Below are 24,595 nucleotides of genomic sequence, written 5' to 3'. Positions count from 1 at the left end.
TTCCTGAAGGTGATGACTCTCACTGGGGGACAGTTCCTGAAGGTGCTGAATCTCACTGGGGGACAGTTCGTGAAGGTGCTGAATCTCACTGGGGGACAGTTCCTGAAGGTGCTGAATCTCACTGGGGGACAGTTCCTGAAGGTGATGACTCTCACTGGGGGACAGTTCCTGAAGGTGCTGAATCTCACTGGGGGACAGTTCCTGAAGGTGCTGAATCTCACTGGGGACAGTTCCTGAAGGTGCAGACTCTCACTGGGTGACAGTACCTGAAGGTGCTGACTCTCACTGGGGGACAGTTCCTGAAGGTGCAGACTCTCACTGGGGGACAGTTCCTGAAGGTGCTGACTCTCACTGCGGGACAGTTCCTGAAGGTGCTGACTCTCACTGGGGGACAGTTCCTGAAGGTGCTGAATCTCACTGGGGGACAGTTCCTGAAGGTGCAGACTCTCACTGGGGGACAGTTCCTGAAGGTGCTGACTCTCACTGGGGGACAGTTCCTGAAGGTGCTGACTCTCACTGGGGGACAGTTCCTGAAGGTGCTGACTCTCACTGGGGGACAGTTCCTGAAGGTGCTGAATCTCACTGGGGGACAGTTCCTGAAGGTGATGACTCTCACTGGGGGACAGTTCCTGAAGGTGCTGAATCTCACTGGGGGACAGTTCGTGAAGGTGCTGAATCTCACTGGGGGACAGTTCCTGAAGGTGCTGAATCTCACTGGGGGACAGTTCCTGAAGGTGCTGACTCTCACTGGGGGACAGTTCCTGAAGGTGCTGACTCTCACTGGGGGACAGTTCCTGAAGGTGCTGAATCTCACTGGGGACAGTTCCTGAAGGTGCAGACTCTCACTGGGGGACAGTTCCTGAAGGTGCTGACTCTCACTGGGGGACAGTTCCTGAAGTTGCTGACTCTCACTGGGGGACAGTTCCTGAAGGTGCTGAATCTCACTGGGGGACAGTTCCTGAAGGTGCTGACTCTCACTGGGATACACTTCCTGAAGGTGCTGACTCTCACTGGGATACACTTCCTGAAGGTGCTGACTCTCACTGGGATACAGTTCCTGAAGGTGCTGACACTCACTGGGGGACAGTTCCTGAAGGTGCTGATTCTCACTGGGGGACAGTTCCTGAAGGTGCTGACTCTCACTGGGGGACAGTTCCTGAAGGTGCTGAATCTCACTGGGGGACAGTTCCTGAAGGTGCTGAATCTCACTGGGGGACAGTTCCTGAAGGGGCTGACTCTCACTGGGGGACAGTTCCTGAAGGTGCTGAATCTCACTGGGGGACAGTTCCTGAAGGTGCTGATTCTCACTGGGGGACAGTTCCTGAAGGTGCTGATTCTCACTGGGGGACAGTTCCTGAAGGTGCTGATTCTCACTGGGAGACAGTTCCTGAAGGTGCTGATTCTCACTGGGGGACAGTTCCTGAAGGTGCTGAATCTCACTGGGGGACAGTTCCTGAAGGTGCTGATTCTCACTGGGGGACAGTTCCTGAAGGTGCTGATTCTCACTGGGGGACAGTTCCTGAAGGTGCTGATTCTCACTGGGAGACAGTTCCTGAAGGTGCTGAATCTCACTGGGGGACAGTTCCTGAAGGTGCTGATTCTCACTGGGGGACAGTTCCTGAAGGTGCTGAATCTCACTGGGGGACAGTTCCTGAAGGTGCTGATTCTCACTGGGGGACAGTTCCTGAAGGTGCTGATTCTCACTGGGGGACAGTTCCTGAAGGTGCTGATTCTCACTGGGAGACAGTTCCTGAAGGTGCTGATTCTCACTGGGGGACAGTTCCTGAAGGTGCTGACTCTTACTGGGGTACAGTTCCTGAAGGTGCTGACTCTCACTGGGGGACAGTTCCTGAAGGTGCTGACTCTCACTGGGGGACAGTTCCTGAAGGTGCTGACTCTCACTGGGGGACAGTTCCTGAAGGTGCTGACTCTCACTGGGGGACAGTTCCTGAAGGTGCTGACTCTCACTGGGAGAAAGCTCCTGAAGGTGCTGACTCTCACTGGGATTCAGTTCCTGAAGGTGCTGACTCTCACTGGGATACAGTTCCTAAAATTGCTGACACTCACTGGGGGACAGTTCCTGAAGGTGCTGACTCTCACTGGGGGACAGTTCCTGAAGGTGCTGACTCTCACTGGGGGACAGTTCCTGAAGGTGCTGACTCTCACTGGGATGCAGCTCCTGAAGGTGCTGATTCTCACTGGGAGACAGTTCCTGAAGAACAAAGAACAAAGAACAGTACAGCACAGGAACAGGCCATTCGGCCCTCCAACCCTGCGCCGATCTTGATGCCTGCCTAAACTTACACCTTCTGCAGCTCCGGGTCCCATATCCCTCTATTCCCATCCTATTCATGTATTTGTCAAGATGTCTCTTAAACGTTACTATCGTATCTGCTTCCACCACCTCCCCTGGCAGCAAGTTCCAGGCACTCAACACCCTCTGTGTAAAAAAACTTGCCTCACACATCCCCTCTAAACTTTGCCCCTCGCAGCTTGAACCTATGTCCCCTAGTAACTGACTCTTCCACCCTGGGAAAAAGCTTCTGACTATCCACTCTGTCCATGCCGCTCATAACTTTGTAAACCTCCATCATGTCGCCCCTCCACCTCCGTCGTTCCAGTGAAAACAATCCGAGTTTTTCCAACCTCTCCTCATAGCTAATGCCCTCCAGACCAGGCAACATCCTGGTAAACCTCCTCTGTACCCTCTCCAAAGCCTCCACGTCCTTCTGGTAGTGTGGAGACCAGAATTGCACGCAATATTCTAAGCGTGGCCTAACTAAAGTTCTGTACAGCTGCAACATGACTTGCCAATTTTTATACTCTATGCCCCGACCAATGAAGGCAAGCATGCCGTATGCCTTCTTGACTACCTTATCCACCTGCGTTGCCACTTTCAGTGACCTGTGAACCTGTACGCCCAGATCTCTCTGTCTGTCAATACTCCTAAGGGTTCTGCCATTTACTGTATACTTCCCACCTGCATTAGACCTGTCAAAATGCATTATCTCACATTTGTCCGGATTAAACTCCATCTGCCATTTCTCCGCCCAAGTCTCCAACCAATCTATATCTTGCTGTATCCTCTGACAATCCTCATCACTATCCGCAACTCCACCAACCTTTGTGTCGTCCACAAACTTACTAATCAGACCAGCTACATTTTCCTCCAAATCATTTATATATACTACAAACAGCAAAGGTCCCAGCACTGATCCCTGCGGAACACCACTAGTCACATCCCTCCATTCAGAAAAGCACCCTTCCACTGCTACCCTCTGTCTTCTGTGACTGAGCCAGTTCTGTATCCATCTTGCCAGCTCACCTCTGATCCCGTGTGACTTCACCTTTTGTACCAGTCTGCCATGAGGGACCTTGTCAAAGGCTTTACTAAAGTCCATATAGATAACATCCACTGCCCTTCCCTCATCAATCATCTGCGTCACTTCCTCAAAATACTCAATCAAATTAGTATGACACGACCTCCCCTTCACAAAACCATGCAGCCTCTCGCTAATAAGTTTGTTTGTTTCCAAATGGGAGAAAATCCTGTCCCGAATAATCCTCTCTAATAGTTTCCCTACCACTGACGTAAGGCTCACCGGCCTCTTAGGTGCTGACTCTCACTGGGATTTGAACCCTTTCACACAGGGAACAACGTGCCTCAATTATCTTTGACAAATCCAGGAACATTCTCACATTTAGAAACCTCCTTTCCACATGAGAGAGACACAAATTCCTTCATCATTTTTCATGGTTGCAATCCCCAATTCCGGGATTATCTTTTTGTTGCCCTTGCCCTTCTCATGGGGATGAATCTTGTCCCCATGATTGGCTGACTACTGCAGTGCCTGTGAGGGGGTTTACATTGCTCCCAGTTAACATGTTGGGTTTGAGTTCAGCATTGCCATTGTGTGTGTTCTGGGGTTTGCTGTCACCCCAGCACCTCTCCTCACCTTCCTGAGGGGGTACACAGTACACAGGCTCCTCGTCATCTGTCTCAAAGGAGGAGAAAGACACCGAGTCCCAGGCAGCAGAGGGAGAGTCGATGAAACTGCAGTTAAAACTGATGTCAGCATCGTGGTGTGAAACTGCAAGGGAAAGACAGCCAGTTATAATTGCAGCACAGTGTGCATTCTGACACACTCACTCACACCGAGTATTCTGACACACTTACTTCACACTGCACATTCTGACACACTCACTCACACCGTGCATTCTGACACACTCACTCACACCGTGCATTCTGACACACTCACACTGTGCATTGTAATGCACTCACTCACACCGAGTATTCTGACACACTTACTTCACACTGCACATTCTGACACACTAACTTCACACTGCGCTCTCTGACACACTAACTTCACACTGCGCTCTCTGACACACTCACACACTGTGCATTCTGACACACTAACTTCACACTGCGCTCTCTGACATGCTCACACACTGTGCATTCTGACTCACTAACTTCACACTGCACATTCTGACACACTAACTTCACACTGTGCTCTCTGACACACTCACACACTGTGCATTCTGACACACTAACGTCACACTGCACATTCTGACACACTAACTTCACACTGTGCTCTCTGACACACTCACACACTGTGCATTCTGACACACTAACTTCACACTGCACATTCTGACACACTAACTTCACACTGCGCTCTCTGACACACTCACACATTGTGCATTCTGACACACTAACTTCACACTGCACATTCTGACACACTAACTTCACACTGCGCTCTCTGACACACTCACACACTGTGCATTCTGACACACTAACTTCACACTGCATATTCTGACACACTAACTTCACACTGCACTCTCTGACACACTCACACACTGTGCATTCTGACACACTAACTTCACACTGCACATTCTGACACACTAACTTCACACTGCGCTCTCTGACACACTCACACACTGTGCATTCTGACACACTAACTTCACACTGCATATTCTGACACACTAACTTCACACTGCACTCTCTGACACACTCACACACTGTGCATTCTGACACACTAACTTCACACTGCATATTCTGACACACTAACTTCACACTGCACTCTCTGACACACTCACACACTGTGCATTCTGACACACTAACTTCACACTGCACATTCTGACACACTAACTTCACACTATGCTCTCTGACACACTCACTCACACTGCGCTCTCTGACACACACACATTGTGCATTCTGACACATTAACTTCACACTGCACATTCTGACACACTAACTTCACACTGCGCTCTCTGACACACTCACTCACTGTGCATTCTGATACAATAACTTCACACTGCGCATTCTGACAGGTTCACTCACACTGCAGATTATGACACACTGACATACACCTCGCTTTCTGACACACTCACTCACTCTGAACATTCTGACACACTCACTCAAACTGCACATTCTAACACACTCACTCACCGCGCATTCTGACACACTGCGGCACAGTGGCGCAGTGGTTAGCACCGCAGCCTCACAGCTCCAGCGACCCGGGTTCAATTCTGGGTACTGCCTGTGTGGAGTTTGCAAGTTCTCCCTGTGTCTGCGTGGGTTTTCTCCGGGTGCTCCGGTTTCCTCCCACATGCCAAAGACTTGCAGGTTGATAGGTAAATTGGCCATTAGTAATTGCCCCTAGTGTAGGTAGGTGGTAGGGAAATATAGGGACAGGTGGGGATGTGGTAGGAATATGGAATTAGTGTAGGATTAGTATAAATGGGTGGTTGATGGTCGGCACAGACTCGGTGGGCCGAAGGGCCTGTTTCAGTGCTGTATCTCTAAACTAAACTAAACTCACTTCACACTGAACATTCTGACACGCTCACTCACTCTGCACATTCTGACACTCTCACTCACACTGCGCATTCTGACACACTCACTCACACTGTGCATTCTAACACACTCACTCACTGCGCATTCTGATACACACACTCACACTGTGCATTCGAACACACTCACTCACGGCGAATTCTGATACACACACTCACACTGTGCATTCTGATACACACACTCACACTGCGTATTCTGACACACTCACGTTACACCGCGCATTCTGACACACTCACTTCACACTGTGCATTCTGACATTCTCACTCACACTGCGCATTCTGACACACTCACACTGTGCATTGACACACTCACATACACCACGCTTTCTGACACTCACTCACAATGCGCATTCTGACACACTCACGTCACACTGCGCATTCTGACACACTCACTCACAATGTGCATTCTGACACACTCAATTCACGCTGCGTATTCTGACACACTCAATTCACGCTGCGCATTCTAACACACTCACTCACACTGCACATTCTAACACACTCACTCACTGCGCATTCTGATACACACACTCACGCTGCGTATTCTGACACACTCACTCACACTGCACATTCTAACACACTCACACTGCGTATTCTGACACACTCATGTCTCACTGCACATTTTGACACACTCACTCACAATGTGCATTCTGACACACTCACTTCACTCTGCGCATTCTGACACCTTCACTTCACACTGCGCATTGACACACTCACATACACCGCGCATTCTGACACTCTCACTCACACTGCGCATTCTGACACACTCACTTCACACTGCGCATTCTGACACATTCACCTCACACTGCGCATTGACACACTCACATACACCGCGCATTCTGACACTCTCACTCACACTGCGCATTCTGACACACTCACATACACCGCGCATTCTGACACTCTCACTCACACTGCGCATTCTGACACACTCACTTCACACTGTGCATTCTAACACACTCACTCACTACGAATTCTGATACACACACACACTGTGCATTCTAACACACTCACTCACTGCACATTCTGATACACACACTCACACTGCGTATTCTGACACACTCACGTTACACCGCGCATTGACACACTCATATACACCGCGCATTCTGACACACTCACTTCACACTGTGCATTCTGACATTCTCACTCACACTGCGCATTCTGACACACTCACACTGTGCATTGACACACTCACACTGTGCATTGACACACTCACATACACCACGCATTCTGACACTCACTCACAATGCTCATTCTGACACACTCACGTCACACTGCGCATTCTGACACACTCACTCACAATGTGCATTCTGACACACTCAATTCATGCTGCGTATTCTGACACACTCAATTCACGCTGCGCATTCTAACACACTCACTCACACTGCACATTCTAACACACTCACTCACTGCGTATTCTGACACACTCACACTGCGTATTCTGACACACTCACTCACACTGCACATTCTAACACACTCACACTGCGTATTCTGACACACTCACACTGCGTATTCTGACACACTCACGTCTCACTGCACATTTTGACACACTCACTCACAATGTGCATTCTGACACACTCACTTCACTCTGCGCATTCTGACACCTTCACTTCACACTGCGCATTGACACAATCACATACACCGCGCATTCTTTCACTCTCACTCACACTGCGCATTCTGACACACTCACTTCACACCGCACATTCTGACACATTCACCTCACACTGCGCATTGACACACTCACATACACAGTGAATTCTGACACACTCACTTCACACTGCGCATTCTGACATGCTTACTCACACTGCGCATTCTGACACACTCACTCACTGCGCATTCTGACACACTCACTCACTGCGCATTCTGACACACTCACTCACAGTGCATTCTGACACACTCACTGCACATTCTGACACACTCACTGCACATTCTGACACACTCATTGCACATTCTGACACACTCACTGCACATTCTGACACACTCACTCACACTGCGCATTCTGACACACTCACTCACACTGCACATTCTAACACACTCACTCATACTGCACATTTTGAAACACTCACTTCACACTGTGCGTTCTGACACACTCACTCACACCCTGCATTCTGACATACTCACTCATACTGCGCATTCTGACATACTCACATACACCGCACATTCTGACACACTCACTTCACACTGCGCATTCTGACACACTCACTCACTGCACATTCTGACACACTCACTCACACTGCGCATTGACACACTCACTCACACTGCGCATTGACACACTCACTCACACTGCGCATTCTGACACACTCACTCACACTGCGCATTCTGACATACTCACACACTGCGCATTCTGACACACTCACTCACTGCACATTCTGACACACTCACTCACACCCTGCATTCTGACATACTCACTCATACTGCGCATTCTGACACACTCACATACACCGCACATTCTGACACACTCACTTCACACTGCGCATTCTGACACACTCACTCACTGCACATTCTGACACACTCACTCACACTGCGCATTGACACACTCACTCACACTGCGCATTCTGACACACTCACTCACACTGCACATTCTGACACACTCACTTCACACTGCGCATTCTGACACACACACACTCAGTGCATTCTGACACACTCACTTCACACTGCACATTCTGACACACACACACTCAGTGCATTCTGACACACTCACTTCACACTGTGCATTCTGACACACTCACTCACACTGCGCATTCTGACACACTCACTCACACTGCACATTCTGACACACTCACTTCACACTGCGCATTCTGACACACTCACTTCACACTGCGCATTCTGACACACACACTCAGTGCATTCTGACACACTCACTTCACACTGTGCATTCTGACACACTCACTTCACACTGCACATTCTGACACACTCACACTGTGCATTGTGAAACACTCACACCATGCAATGTGACACACTCAGTACACACGGTGCTATCTAACATACTTGCTGCATTGTATGGTCCTCACTCACCAGCAGTGGGTATAAATCCTGCCTTTGCTGTTTTTAGTGATGTGATTTACACTTTCCTGGGAAAATCCCCCTGCGCTATTTTAACAAAGACTTGAAGTCATTTCCTGTTTTGAATCTGAGTATTTGAGCGGATTCAGAGCAAATCCACGTGAAACAAACTCTCAGCTTCAGACAAGTGATTTATTTCAGATTCAACATCTTTTACACGGGGACAAGAAAGTATCTGTACGTCTGGAATTTGCTCCTCCAGAAACATCAACTATAATTTTTTTAAAAATTCATTCATGGGATGTGGGTGTCACTGGCTATGCCAGCATTTATTGCCCATCCCTAATTGCCCTTGAGAAGGTGGTGGTGAGCTGCCTTCTTGAACTGCTGCAGTCCATGTGGGGTAGGTACACCCACAGTGCTGTTAGGAAGGGAGTTCCAGGATTTTGACCCAGCGACAGTGAAGGAACGGCGATTATAGTTCCAAGTCAGGATGGTGTGTGACTTGGAGGGGAACTTGCAGGTGGTGGTGTTCCCATGCATTTGCTGCCCTTGTCCTTCTAGTTGGTAGAGGTTGCGGTTTTGGAAGGTGCTAAGGAGCCTTGGTGCATTGCTGCTGTGCATCTTGTAGACGGTACACACTGCTGCTAATGTGCGTCGGTGGTGGAGGGAGTGAATGTTTGTAGATGGGATGCCAATCTAGTGGGCTGCTTTGTCCTGGATGATGTCGAGCTTCTTGAGTGTTGTTGGAGCTGCACCCATCCAGGCAAGTGGAGAGTATTCCATCACACTCCTGACTTGTCCCTTGTAGATGGTGGACAGGCTTTGCGGAGTCAGGAGGAGAGTTACTCCCTCAGGATTCCTAGCCTCTGACCTGCTCTTGTAGCCACGGTATTTATATGGCTACTCCAGTTCCGTTTCTGGTCAATGGTAGCCCCTAGGATGTTGATAGTGGGGGATTCAACGATGGCAATGCTGTTGAATGTCAAGGGGAGAAGGTTAGATTCTCTTTTGTTGGAGATGCTCATTGCCTGGCACTTCTGTGGTGCAAATGTTACTTGCCACTTATCAGCCCAAGCCTGGATATTGTCCAGGTCTTGCTGCATTTCTACACGGACTGCTTCAGTATCTGAGGAGTCACGAATGGTGCTGAACATTGTGCAATCATCAGCGAACATCCCCACTTCTGACCTTATGATTGAAGGAAGGTCATTGATGAAGCAGCTGAATATGGTTGGGTCTAGGACACTACCCTGAGGAACTCCTGCAGTGATGTCCTGGAGCTCAGATGATTGACCTCCAACAACCACAACCATCTTCCTTTGTGCCAGGTATGACTCCAGCCAGCGGAGGGTTTTCCCCCTGATTCCCATTGACCTCAGTTTTGCTAGGGCTCCTTGATGCCATACTTGGTCAAATGCTGCCTTGATGTCAAGGGCAGTCACTCTCACCTCATCTCTTGAGTTCACCTCTTTTGTCCATGTTTGAACCAAGGCTGTAATGAGGTCAGGAGCTGAGTGGTCCTGACGGTACCCAAACTGAGCGTCACTCAGCAGGTTATTGCTAAGCAAGTGCCGCTTGATGGCACTGTTGATGACACCTTCCATCACTTTCCTGATGATTGAGAGTAGGCTGATGGGGCGGTAATTGGCCGGGTTGGACTTGTCCTGCTTTTTTTTGTGTACGGGATATACCTGGGCAATTTTCCACATTGCCGGGTAGATGCCAGTGTTGTAGCTGTACTGGAACAGCTTGGCTAGGGGTGCGGCAAGTTCTGGAGCACAGGTCTTCAGTACTATTGCCGGAATATTGTCAGGGCCCATAGCTTTTGCAGTATCCAGTGCCTTCAGTCGTTTCTTGATATCACGCGGAGTGAATCGAATTGGCTGAAGACTGGCATCTGTGATGCTGGGGACTTCAGGAGGGGGCCGAGATGGATCATCAGCTCGGCACATCTGGCTGAAGATTGTTGCAAATGCTTGCCTTATCTTTTGCACTGATGTGCTGGGCTCCCCCATCATTGAGGATGGGGATATTTGTGGAGCCACCTCCTCCAGTTAGTTGTTTAATTGTCCACCACCATTCACGGCTGGATGTGGCAAGACTGCAGAGCATAGATCTGATCCGCTGGTTATGGGATCGTTTAGCTCTGTCTATCGCATGCTGCTTACGCAGTTTGGCACGCAGATAGTCCTGTGTTGTAGTTTCACCAGGTTGACACCTCATTTTGAGGTATGCCTGGTGCTGCGCCTGGCATGCCCTCCTGCATTCTTCATTGAACCAGGGTTGGTCTCCTGGCTTGATGGTAATGGTAGAGTGGGAGATATGCCGGGCCATGAGGTTACAGATTGTGGTTGAATACAATTCTGCTGCTGCTGATGGCCCACAGCGCCTCATGGATGCCAAGTTTTGCATTGCTCGATCTGTTCGAAATCTATCCCATTTAGCACAGTGGTAGTGCCACACAACACGCAGGAGGGTATCCTCAATGTGAAGACGGGACTTCGTCTCCACAAGGACTGTGCGGTGGTCACTCCTACCAATACAGTCATGGACAGAAGCATCTGCGGCAGGCAGATTGGTGAGTACGAGGTCCAGTATGTTTTTCCCTCGTGTTGGTTCCCTCACCACCTGCCGCAGACCCAGTCTAGCAGCTATGTCCTTTAGGACTCGGCCAGCTCGGTCAGTAGTGGTGCTACCGAGCCACTCTGGACATTGAAGTCCCCCACACAGAGTACATTTTGTGCCCTCGCCACCCTCAGTGCTTCCTCCAAGTGGTGTTCAACATGGTGGAGTACTGAGTCATCAGCTGAGGGAGGGCGGTAGGTGGTAATCAGTAGGAGGTTACCTTGCCCATGTTTGACCTGATGCCATGAGACTTCATGGGGTCCGGAGTCCATGTTGAGGACTCCCAGGGCAACTCCCTCCCTACTGTATACCACTGTGCCACCACCTCTGCTGGGTCTGTCCTTCTGGTGGGACAGGACATACCCGGGGATGGTGATGGCAGTCTCTGGGACATTGTCTGTAAGGTATGATTCCGTGAGTATGACTATGTCAGGCTGTTGCTTGACTAGTCTGTGGGACAGCTCTCCCAACTTTGGCACAAGCCCCAGATGTTAGTAAGGAGGACTTTGGAGGGTCGACAGGGCTGGGTTTGCCGTTGTCGTTTCCGGTACCTAGGTTGATGCCGGGTGGTCCGTCCGGTTTCATTCCTTTTTATTGACTTTGTAGCGGTTAGGTACAACTGAGTGGCTTGCTTGGCCATTTCAGAGGGCATGTAAGAGTCAACATTGCTGTGGGTCTGGAGTCACATGTAGGCCAGACCAGGTAAGGACAGCAGATTTCCTTCCCGAAAGGACATTAGTGAACCAGATGGGTTTTTACAACAATCGACAATGGTTTCATGGCCATCATTAGACTAGCTTTTTAATTCCAGATTTATTAATTAAATTCAAATTCCGCCTTCTGCTGTGGTGGGATTCGAACCCATATCCCCAGAGAAATACCCTGGGTCTCTGGGTTACTAGTCCAATGATAATACCACTACACCACCACCTACCATCATCTTATTGTTTATTTCCTTGGAAACTTTTATCTTTCAGTATTACAAGAGAACAGAAAGTGCAAAGAAAAAACCTGCATTTCTATAGCACCTTTCGTCACCTCAGGATGTCCCTTCGTGCTTTACAGCCAATGAAGAACTTTTTGAAGTGTAGTCATTGTTGTAATGTAGGAAACGCAGCAGCCAATTTCTGCACAGCAAGATCCCACAAACAGCAATGTGATAATGACCAGAAAATCTGTTTTTCGTGACAATAACTGAAGGATAAATATTGACCCCAGGAGACCAGCAAAACTCCCCCGCTCTTCTTCGAAATAGTGGCCCTGGGATCTGTAGCAGGGTGCGGGAGAGTCTGGGAGAAGATGCCGTTAACAAGGACTTAACATTAAAAGAGCCAGTTATTGAACACAATGGACGAGCAGCTTGTCTCACGTTCCAAAGTTCTGCACACACGGATAATAAACGGCCATTTTAACCCTTCCTACCTGCTCAGGGTTGCCAACTCTGATTGGACACATTCCTGCAGGTATCATCACATGACCTCCTGCCTCCAATGGCCTGCCCCCACACACTCCTGCTATTGGTCAAACAACATGTCAATCCTTGTGGATCCCCACCTTCCACCACTTTCTATTGGCCATTGGAAAGCAAACAAACTTTTCAGCCCCTGATTGGATGATTCTTGACTGTTGGGGAAGCAACATTTTTCCCCAATCTCCAAAATTGTTATAACTAATAAACCAAAGTGTTCTCAGGGATAGGCGACAGACTTTGGCGAGAAATCAGGTGGCCACAATCTCTGCAAGATCTCAGTCTAAATGGTTGGAGGAGCAAAGGGATCCTGGGAGCTCACAGATTCGCAAATCATTAAAGTAGCAACACTGGTTAATAAAACCATAAAAAAGCAAACCCAGCACTGGGATTCATTCCCAGAGGGGTAGAATTGAAAAGGAGAGAAGTTATGTTAAACCTGTACAGATCACACTTGGATTTAGTGTGAACAGTTCTGGTCTCCATATTATAAATAGGATAGAGAGACACTGGAGAAGTTGCAAAAAGGAATCCCAAGTATGATCCCAGAACTGAGAGGATAAAACTATCAGGAAAGATTGAACAGGCTGGGACTGTTTTCCCTAGAAAAGGCTCAGGGGTGACCCGATAGAGGTCTTTAAAATTATAAAAGGGTTTCGATAGGGTAGGCGTAGAGAAGAGGCTTCCACTTGCTGAGGAGACCAGAACTAGGAGCCATAAATATAAGATAATCCCGAATAAATCCAATTGGGAATTCAGGAGAAACTTCTTTCCCCGGAGAATGGTGAGAATGTGGAACTCAATCCCACAGGGAGTGGTTGAGGTGAATAGTCATAGAGTCATAGAGTTATACAGCACAGAAACAGGCCCTTCGGCCCATCGCACCCGTGCTGACCATCAAGCACCCGTCAATCTAATCCCATTTTCCAGCAATTGTATGCTCTGGCGTTTCAAGTGCTCATCTAAATACTTCTTAAATGTTGTGAGGGTTCCTGCCTCGACCACCTCTTCAAGCAGTGCGTTCCAGATTCCAACCACCCTCTGGGTGAAATTTTTTTTCCTCAAATCCCCCCTAAACCTCCTGCCCCTTACCTTAAATCTATGCCTCCTGGTTATTGACCGCTCCGCTAAGGGAAAAAGTCTCTCCTATCTAACCTATCAATGCCCCTCATAATTTTGTATACCTCAATCAGGTCCCCCTTCAGCCTTCTCTGCTCCAAGGAAAACAACCCTAGCCTTTTCAGTCTCTCTTCATAGCTGAAATGCTCCAGCCCAGGCAACATCCTGGTGAATCTCCTCTGCACCCTCTCCAGTGCAATCACATCCTTCCTATAGTGTGGTGCCCAGAACTGTACACAGTACTCCAGCTGTGGCCTAACTAGTGTTTTATACAGCTCCATAATAACCTCCCTGCTCTTATATTCATTGCCTCGGCTAATAAAGGCAAGTATCCCATATGCCTTCCTAACCACCTTATCTACCTGTGCTGCTGCCTTCAGTGATCTATGGACAAGTACACCAAGGTCCCTCTGTACTCTCTAGGGTCCTACCATCCATTGTATATCCTCTTGCCTTGTTAGTCCTCCCAAAATGCATCACCTCACACTTCTCAGGATTAAATTCCATTTGCCACTGCTCTGCCCATCTTACCAGCCCATCTATATCGTCCTGTAGTCTAAGGCTTTCCTCCTCACTATTTACGACACCACCAATTTTCATGTCGTCTGCGAACTTACTGATCATACCTCCTATATTCACATATAAATCATTAATGTATACCACAAACAGCAAGGGTCTCAGCACCGATCCCTGTGCTACACCACTGGTCACAGGCTTCCAATCGCAAAAACAGCCCTCGACCATCACCCTCTGCCTCCTGCCACTAAGCTAATTTTGGATCCAATTTGCCAAATTGCCCTGGATCCCATGGGCTCTTACCTTCTTAACCAATCTCCCACGTGGGACCTTATCAAAAGCCTTACTGAAGTCCATGTAGACTACATCAACTGCTTTACCCTCATCTACACATCTAGTCACCTCAAAAAATTCAATCAAGTTTGTTAGACACGATCTCCCCCTGACAAAGCCATGCTGACTATCCCTGATCAATCCCTGCCTCTCCAACTGGAGATTAATCCTGTCTCTCAGAATTTTTTCCAATAATTTCCCTACCACTGACGTTAACCTCACCAGCCTGTAATTACCTGGTTTATCCCTGCTACCCTTCTTGAATAATGGTACCACATTCGATTAGTATCAATACATTTAAGGGGAAGCTGGATAAACACACGAGGGAGAGAGGAATAGAAGGATATGGTGATAGAGTGAGATGGAGAGGGGTGGGAGGAGGCTCGTGTGGAGCACAAACACCAGCACGGAGCAGATGGGCCAAATGGCCTGTTTCTGTGCTGTAAATTTTGGTGTAATTTTTTTAAAAACATAATGGGCTGAATGGGCCATAATGGCCCCTCAATACTGCCAGTCACTGTGCGGGGGCTGGTAAAATATTGTGGGGAGATGCCCGCCTCAACCTGCGACGTTGATAAGGGCCCGCTGCATATTATTGGCGGCGGGGGGGGGGGGTGCCTTGGTGCAGCCCCCCGTGCCACCTGGCGGTGGGCCCTTCATCTGCTGTGTGACACTGATTTTACGGCCTCCATTCGGCCTTTGCGCGCCATTGGAATTCCGCACTGAGTTCCAAGGCGAGGACCTGGTGGGGAGGGGGGAGTAATAAAAATTTCAGGGGGGGAGGGGTGGAGGAGCCGGGAAATCAATTTTTATTGGATGTGGGGATGGTGGGAAGGGGTGAGAGGTCAAATGTTATAAGTTTAGGGGATAAAGTTCAGGTGGGGAAAAAGGAACGTGTTGGTCATTTCAGGCATTGAAATGACCATTGGGGGGTTTAGAAAGGGCCATCCACATATTTCTTATTGTTTAATAACAATGTAATACAGCTGCCTGTTTAAAAATTTAAAGTAATTCTAGGGGCTTAAAGCCCTTTAAAGATGGTGCTGGCGCCTGCGCAGTGGTGCTGGACGTTATTGCTGAGGTGCGGAGGTCGCCCTTACCCTTCATCGGGGGCGGGCGCTCCGCCCCCACTATTTAAATGAGATCCTGTGCAAAATATCACGGGGGCTCTGTGGCGGCCGCTGAATGCCGGCACCCCGCCGAGTTCAAAGGGCACCGCCACGGAGTCCGGCACCCGAATAAAGTGCAGCCCAATATTTTTACTGCCCAGATGATTTTTCTCCTGGGTTTGCCCACAGCTGTGACCTGGAGATTAATCTTGAATTCCTGGCGTCTTCATTTAACAGCAGTCCTGTGACCCTCTGCTCTTTTACTTTGCCAGACTAATGGAGGAGGCACAGAGATCGGTTCCTTGATATTATAATGTACTGCCAGGAGCACCGTGATCGATATCTGTCGATGAGCTCTCTATAATGTGGACAGGAGCCTCTTCTGTCACTTACACCGGAAATCAACTGGTGTTTTTAACTGTTAGCGACACAAAACCATTGGGTTTATGATCAAAATCAGAAGCTGATCTGATCACTGGGCCACGTTTGCTCTTACCCGTGACTTTTGGGAGCTTTTGATTTCCAAACGAGAGGCAGGGCACGGCAGAGCCAAGATTGGCCAGAACTCCCTGCACGTGATGTTTCATCCTCGCTATTGGACCATGACCTTCGCCCAGCATCCTGAATAAACAGAAAGGAGCAAGAGGGGAATAGCAGTAACACACACCAGGTCCCAGCAACGCACGGCCAACAGGAATAACACACGGCCAACAGGAATAACACACGGCCCACAGGAATAACACACGGCCAACAGGAATAACACACGGCCCACAGGAATAACACACGGCCCACAGGAATAACACACGGCCCACAGGAATAACACACGGCCCACAGGAATAACACACGGCCCACGCAGCCTTCAGTTGTACATAACGTTGGTTAGGCCACATTTGGAATACTGTGTGCAGTTCTGGTCGCCGCACTACAGGAAAGATGTGATTAAGCTAGAGAGGGTGCAGAAAAGATTCACAAGGATATTGCCTGGTTTGGAGGGCTTGAGTTATAAAGAGAGATTGGATAGGCTGGGTCTGTTTTCCCTGGAGCGAAGGAGGCTGAGGGGACATGATAGAGGTATATAAAATTATGAGAGGCATAGATAGGGTAGATAGCCAGAGTCTGTTTCCCATGGTAGGGGTGACTAAAACTAGAGGGCATAGATTTAAGGTGAGAGGGAGGAGGTTTAAAGGGGATCAAAGGGGTAAATTTTTCACACAAAGAATAGTGGGTATCTGGAATGAGCTGCCAGAGGAGGTGGTGGAGGCAGGAACAGTAGCGACATTGAAGAGGCATCTGGACAGGTACTTGAATGAGCAAGGCATAGACGGATATGGAATTAATGCAGGCAGGTGGGATTAGTATAGATAGGCATTATGGTCGGCATGGACACGGTGGGCCGAATGGCCTGTTTCTATGCTGTATGACTCTATGACTCTATGAATAACACACAAACAACAGGAATAAGACACAGCCAGCAGGAAAAATGCATGGCCCACAGGAATATCACACAGCTAACAGAAATAAGACACGGCCAATGGGAATATCGCACGGTCCATGGGAATAACGCACGGCCCACGGGAATAAAACACGGTCCATGGGAATAACGCACGGCCCACGGGAATAACGCACGACCCACGGGAATAACGCACGGTCCACGGGAATAACACACGGTCCACGGGAATAACACACGGTCCACGGGAATAACACACGGTCCACGGGAATAACACACGGTCCACGGGAATAACACACGGTCCACGGGAATAACACACGGTCCACGGGAATAACACACGGTCCACGGGAATAACACACGGTCCATGGGAATAACGTACGACCCACGGGAATAACACACGGTCCACAGGAATAACGTACGACCCACAGGAATAACGTACGACCCACAGGAATAACGTACGGTCCATGGGAATAACACACGGCCCACAGGAATAACGTACGGTCCATGGGAATAACGTACGACCCACAGGAATAACGTACGGCCCACAGGAATAACACACGGTCCACAGGAATAACGTACGACCCACAGGAATAACGTACGGTCCATGGGAATAACACACGGTCCACAGGAATAACGTACGACCCACAGGAATAACGTACGGTCCATGGGAATAACGTACGACCCACAGGAATAACGTACGGCCCACAGGAATAACGTACGGTCCATGGGAATAACGTACGACCCACAGGAATAACGTACGGCCCACAGGAATAACGTACGGCCCACAGGAATAACACACGGTCCACAGGAATAACGTATGGCCCACAGGAATAACGTATGGCCCACAGGAATAACGTACGGCCCACAGGAATAACACACGGTCCACAGGAATAACGTATGGCCCACGGGAATAACGTACGGTCCATGGGAATAACGTACGACCCACAGGAATAACGTATGGCCCACAGGAATAACGTACGGTCCATGGGAATAACACACGGTCCACAGGAATAACGTATGGCCCACAGGAATAACGTACGGTCCATGGGAATAACGTACGACCCACAGGAATAACGTATGGCCCACAGGAATAACGTACGGTCCATGGGAATAACACACGACCCACAGGAATAACGTACGGTCCATGGGAATAACGTACGACCCACAGGAATAACGTATGGCCCACAGGAATAACGTACGGCCCACAGGAATAACGTACGGTCCATGGGAATAACGTACGACCCACAGGAATAACGTACGGCCCACAGGAATAACGTACGACCCACAGGAATAACGTACGGTCCATGGGAATAACGTACGACCCACAGGAATAACGTACGGCCCACAGGAATAACGTATGGCCCACAGGAATAACGTATGGCCCACAGGAATAACGTACGGCCCACAGGAATAACGTACGGCCCACAGGAATAACGTATGGCCCACAGGAATAACACACGGTCCACAGGAATAACGTACGACCCACAGGAATAACGTACGGTCCATGGGAATAACACACGGTCCACAGGAATAACGTATGGCCCACAGGAATAACGTACGGTCCATGGGAATAACACACGGTCCACAGGAATAACGTACGGCTCACAGGAATAACACACGGTCCACAGGAATAACGTACGACCCACAGGAATAACGTACGGTCCATGGGAATAACACACGGTCCACAGGAATAACGTACGGCCCACAGGAATAACACACGGTCCACAGGAATAACGTACGACCCACAGGAATAACGTACGGCCCACAGGAATAACGTATGGCCCACAGGAATAACGCACGGTCCATGGGAATAACACACGGTCCACAGGAATAACGTATGGCCCACAGGAATAACGTACGGCCCACAGGAATAACACACGGTCCACAGGAATAACGTACGACCCACAGGAATAACGTACGGTCCATGGGAATAACACACGGTCCACAGGAATAACGTATGGCCCACAGGAATAACGTACGACCCACAGGAATAACGTACGGCCCACAGGAATAACGTATGGCCCACAGGAATAACACACGGTCCACAGGAATAACGTACGGTCCATGGGAATAACGTACGACCCACAGGAATAACGTACGACCCACAGGAATAACGCACGGTCCATGGGAATAACGTACAACCCACAGGAATAACGTATGGCCCACAGGAATAACACACGGTCCATGGGAATAACGTACGACCCACAGGAATAACGTACGGCCCACAGGAATAACGTATGGCCCACAGGAATAACGCACGGTCCATGGGAATAACGCACGACCCACGGGAATAACGTACGGTCCATGGGAATAACGTACGGCCCACAGGAATAACGCACAGTCCGTGGGAATAACGTATGGCCCACAGGAATAACTTACGGCCCACAGGAATAACACACGGTCCATGGGAATAACGTACGGCCCACAGGAATAACGTATGGCCCACAGGAATAACGCACGGTCCATGGGAATAACGCACGACCCACGGGAATAACGTACGGTCCATGGGAATAACGTACGACCCACAGGAATAACGTACGGTCCATGGGAATAACGTACGGCCCACAGGAATAACTTACGGCCCACAGGAATAACGTACAACCCACAGGAATAACGTACAACCCACAGGAATAACGTATGGCCCACAGGAATAACGTACAACCCACAGGAATAACGTATGGCCCACAGGAATAACACACGGTCCATGGGAATAACGTACGACCCACAGGAATAACGTACGGCCCACAGGAATAACTTACGGCCCACAGGAATAACTTACGGCCCACAGGAATAACACACGGTCCATGGGAATAACGTACGACCCACAGGAATAACGTATGGCCCACAGGAATAACGTACGGCCCACAGGAATAACACACGGTCCATGGGAATAACGTACGACCCACAGGAATAACGTACGGCCCACAGGAATAACTTACGGCCCACAGGAATAACACACGGTCCATGGGAATAACGTACGACCCACAGGAATAACGTACGGCCCACAGGAATAACGTACGGCCCACAGGAATAACACACGGTCCACAGGAATAACGTACGACCCACAGGAATAACGTACGGTCCATGGGAATAACACACGGTCCACAGGAATAACGTACGGTCCATGGGAATAACGTACGGCCCACAGGAATAACGTACGGCCCACAGGAATAACGTACGGCCCACAGGAATAACGTACGGCCCACAGGAATAACACACGGTCCACAGGAATAACGTACGACCCACAGGAATAACGTACGGTCCATGGGAATAACACACGGTCCACAGGAATAACGTACGGTCCATGGGAATAACGTACGGCCCACAGGAATAACGTACGGCCCACAGGAATAACGTATGGCCCACAGGAATAACGTACGACCCACAGGAATAACGTACGGTCCATGGGAATAACGTACGGCCCACAGGAATAACGTACGGCCCACAGGAATAACGTATGGCCCACAGGAATAACGTACGACCCACAGGAATAACGCACGGTCCATGGGAATAACGTACGACCCACAGGAATAACGTACGGCCCACAGGAATAACGTATGGCCCACAGGAATAACGCACGGTCCATGGGAATAACGTACGACCCACAGGAATAACGTACGGCCCACAGGAATAACGCACGGTCCATGGGAATAACGTACGACCCACAGGAATAACGTACGGTCCACAGGAATAACGTACGGTCCATGGGAATAACGCACGACCCACAGGAATAACGTACGGTCCATGGGAATAACGCACGACCCACGGGAATAACGTACGGTCCACAGGAATAACGCACGGTCCATGGGAATAACGCACGACCCACGGGAATAACGTACGGTCCATGGGAATAACGTACGACCCACAGGAATAACGTACGACCCACAGGAATAACGCACGGTCCATGGGAATAACGCACGACCCACGGGAATAACGCACGGTCCATGGGAATAACGTACGACCCACAGGAATAACGTACGGTCCACAGGAATAACGTACGGTCCATGGGAATAACGCACGACCCACAGGAATAACGTACGGTCCATGGGAATAACGCACGACCCACGGGAATAACGTACGGTCCACAGGAATAACGCACGGTCCACGGGAATAACGTACGACCCACAGGAATAACGTACGACCCACAGGAATAACGCACGGTCCATGGGAATAACGCACGACCCACGGGAATAACGTACGGTCCATGGGAATAACGCACGACCCACAGGAATAACGTACGGTCCATGGGAATAACGTACGGCCCACAGGAATAACGCACAGTCCGTGGGAATAACGTACGGCCCACAGGAATAACTTACGGCCCACAGGAATAACGTACAGTCCGTGGGAATAACGTACGGCCCACAGGAATAACGCACAGTCCGTGGGAATAACGTACGGCCCACAGGAATAACTTACGACCCACGGGAATAACGTACGGTCCATGGGAATAACGTACGACCTACAGGAATAACGTACGGTCCATGGGAATAACGCACGACCCACGGGAATAACGTACGACCCACAGGAATAACGTACGGTCCATGGGAATAACGTATGGCCCACAGGAATAACGTACGACCCACAGGAATAACGTACGGTCCATGGGAATAACGTATGGCCCACAGGAATAACGCACGGTCCATGGGAATAACGCACGACCCACGGGAATAACGTACGGTCCATGGGAATAACGTACGACCCACAGGAATAACGTACGACCCACAGGAATAACGTACGGTCCATGGGAATAACGTATGGCCCACAGGAATAACACACGGTCCATGGGAATAACGTACGACCCACGGGAATAACGTACGACCCACAGGAATAACGTACGGTCCATGGGAATAACGTATGGCCCACAGGAATAACACACGGTCCATGGGAATAACGTACGACCCACAGGAATAACGTACGACCCACAGGAATAACGCACGGTCCATGGGAATAACGCACGACCCACGGGAATAACGTACGGTCCATGGGAATAACGTACGACCCACAGGAATAACGTACGGTCCATGGGAATAACGTACGGCCCACAGGAATAACGCACAGTCCGTGGGAATAACGTACAACCCACGGGAATAACGTACGGTCCATGGGAATAACGCACGACCCACGGGAATAACGTACGGTCCATGGGAATAACGTACGGCCCACAGGAATAACGCACAGTCCGTGGGAATAACGTACAACCCACGGGAATAACGTACGGTCCATGGGAATAACGCACGACCCACGGGAATAACGTACGGTCCATGGGAATAACGTACGGCCCACAGGAATAACTTACGGTCCATGGGAATAACGTACGACCCACAGGAATAACGTACGGCCCACAGGAATAACGCACGACCCACGGGAATAACGTACGGTCCATGGGAATAACGTACGGCCCACAGGAATAACGCACAGTCCGTGGGAATAACGTACGGCCCACGGGAATAACGTACAACCCACAGGAATAACGCACGGTCCATGGGAATAACGTACGACCCACAGGAATAACGTACGGCCCACGGGAATAACGTACGGTCCATGGGAATAACACACGGTCCATGGGAATAACGTACGACCCACAGGAATAACGTACGGTCCATGGGAATAACGTACGACCCACAGGAATAACGTACGGTCCATGGGAATAACACACGGTCCACAGGAATAACACACGGTCCATGGGAATAACGTACGACCCACAGGAATAACGTACGGTCCATGGGAATAACGTACGGCCCACGGGAATAACGTACGGTCCATGGGAATAACACACGGTCCACAGGAATAACGTACGGTCCATGGGAATAACGTACGACCCACAGGAATAACGTACGGTCCATGGGAATAACGTACGACCCACAGGAATAACGTACGGTCCATGGGAATAACACACGGTCCACAGGAATAACACACGGTCCATGGGAATAACGTACGACCCACAGGAATAACGTACGGTCCATGGGAATAACACACGGTCCACAGGAATAACGTACGGTCCATGGGAATAACGTACGGCCCACGGGAATAACGTACGGTCCATGGGAATAACACACGGTCCATGGGAATAACGTACGGCCCACGGGAATAACGTACGGTCCATGGGAATAACACACGGTCCATGGGAATAACACACGGTCCACAGGAATAACGTACGGTCCATGGGAATAACGTACGACCCACAGGAATAACGTACGGTCCATGGGAATAACGTACGACCCACAGGAATAACGTACGGCCCACAGGAATAACGTATGGCCCACAGGAATAACGTACGGCCCACAGGAATAACGTACGGCCCACAGGAATAACGCACAGTCCGTGGGAATAACGTACGGCCCACAGGAATAACTTACGGCCCACAGGAATAACGTACAACCCACAGGAATAACGCACGGTCCATGGGAATAACGTACGACCCACAGGAATAACGTACGGTCCATGGGAATAACACACGGTCCACAGGAATAACGTACGGTCCATGGGAATAACACACGGTCCACAGGAATAACGTACGACCCACAGGAATAACGTACGGTCCATGGGAATAACACACGGTCCACAGGAATAACGTACGGTCCATGGGAATAACGTACGACCCACAGGAATAACGCACGGTCCATGGGAATAACACACGGTCCACAGGAATAACGTACGACCCACAGGAATAACGTACGGTCCATGGGAATAACACACGGTCCACAGGAATAACGTACGGTCCATGGGAATAACACACGGTCCACAGGAATAACGTACGGTCCATGGGAATAACACACGGTCCACAGGAATAACGTACGACCCACAGGAATAACGTACGGTCCATGGGAATAACACACGGTCCACAGGAATAACGTACGGTCCATGGGAATAACGTACGACCCACAGGAATAACGTACGGCCCACAGGAATAACGCACAGTCCGTGGGAATAACGTACGGCCCACAGGAATAACTTACGGCCCACAGGAATAACGCACGGTCCATGGGAATAACGTACGACCCACAGGAATAACGTACGGTCCATGGGAATAACACACGGTCCACAGGAATAACGTACGACCCACAGGAATAACGTACGGTCCATGGGAATAACACACGGTCCACAGGAATAACGTACGACCCACAG

At 49.7% G+C, this 24,595-nt stretch overlaps 1 protein-coding gene across 1 annotated transcript in view; it reads right to left on the bottom strand.

Moving 5' to 3' along the window:
• The window catches only part of scarf1 (scavenger receptor class F, member 1), a 71,091-nt gene that overhangs the window by 3,779 nt on the left and 42,717 nt on the right, over nt 1-24,595 (bottom strand). The window contains exons 10-11 of the mRNA XM_068010793.1: nt 16,517-16,641; nt 3,957-4,091 (exon numbers count right to left, since the gene is read on the bottom strand). Coding sequence (XP_067866894.1) covers nt 3,957-4,091; nt 16,517-16,641 — 260 coding nt within the window. The remainder of the gene's footprint in view (nt 1-3,956; nt 4,092-16,516; nt 16,642-24,595) is intronic.

Source organism: Heterodontus francisci, chromosome 30 (assembly GCF_036365525.1).
Source record: "Heterodontus francisci isolate sHetFra1 chromosome 30, sHetFra1.hap1, whole genome shotgun sequence".
In the NCBI taxonomy this organism is placed as follows: domain Eukaryota; kingdom Metazoa; phylum Chordata; class Chondrichthyes; order Heterodontiformes; family Heterodontidae; genus Heterodontus; species Heterodontus francisci.
The sequence above is the reverse complement of the archived record's forward strand: the minus strand, read 5'-3'. Positions and strand labels throughout refer to the sequence as shown.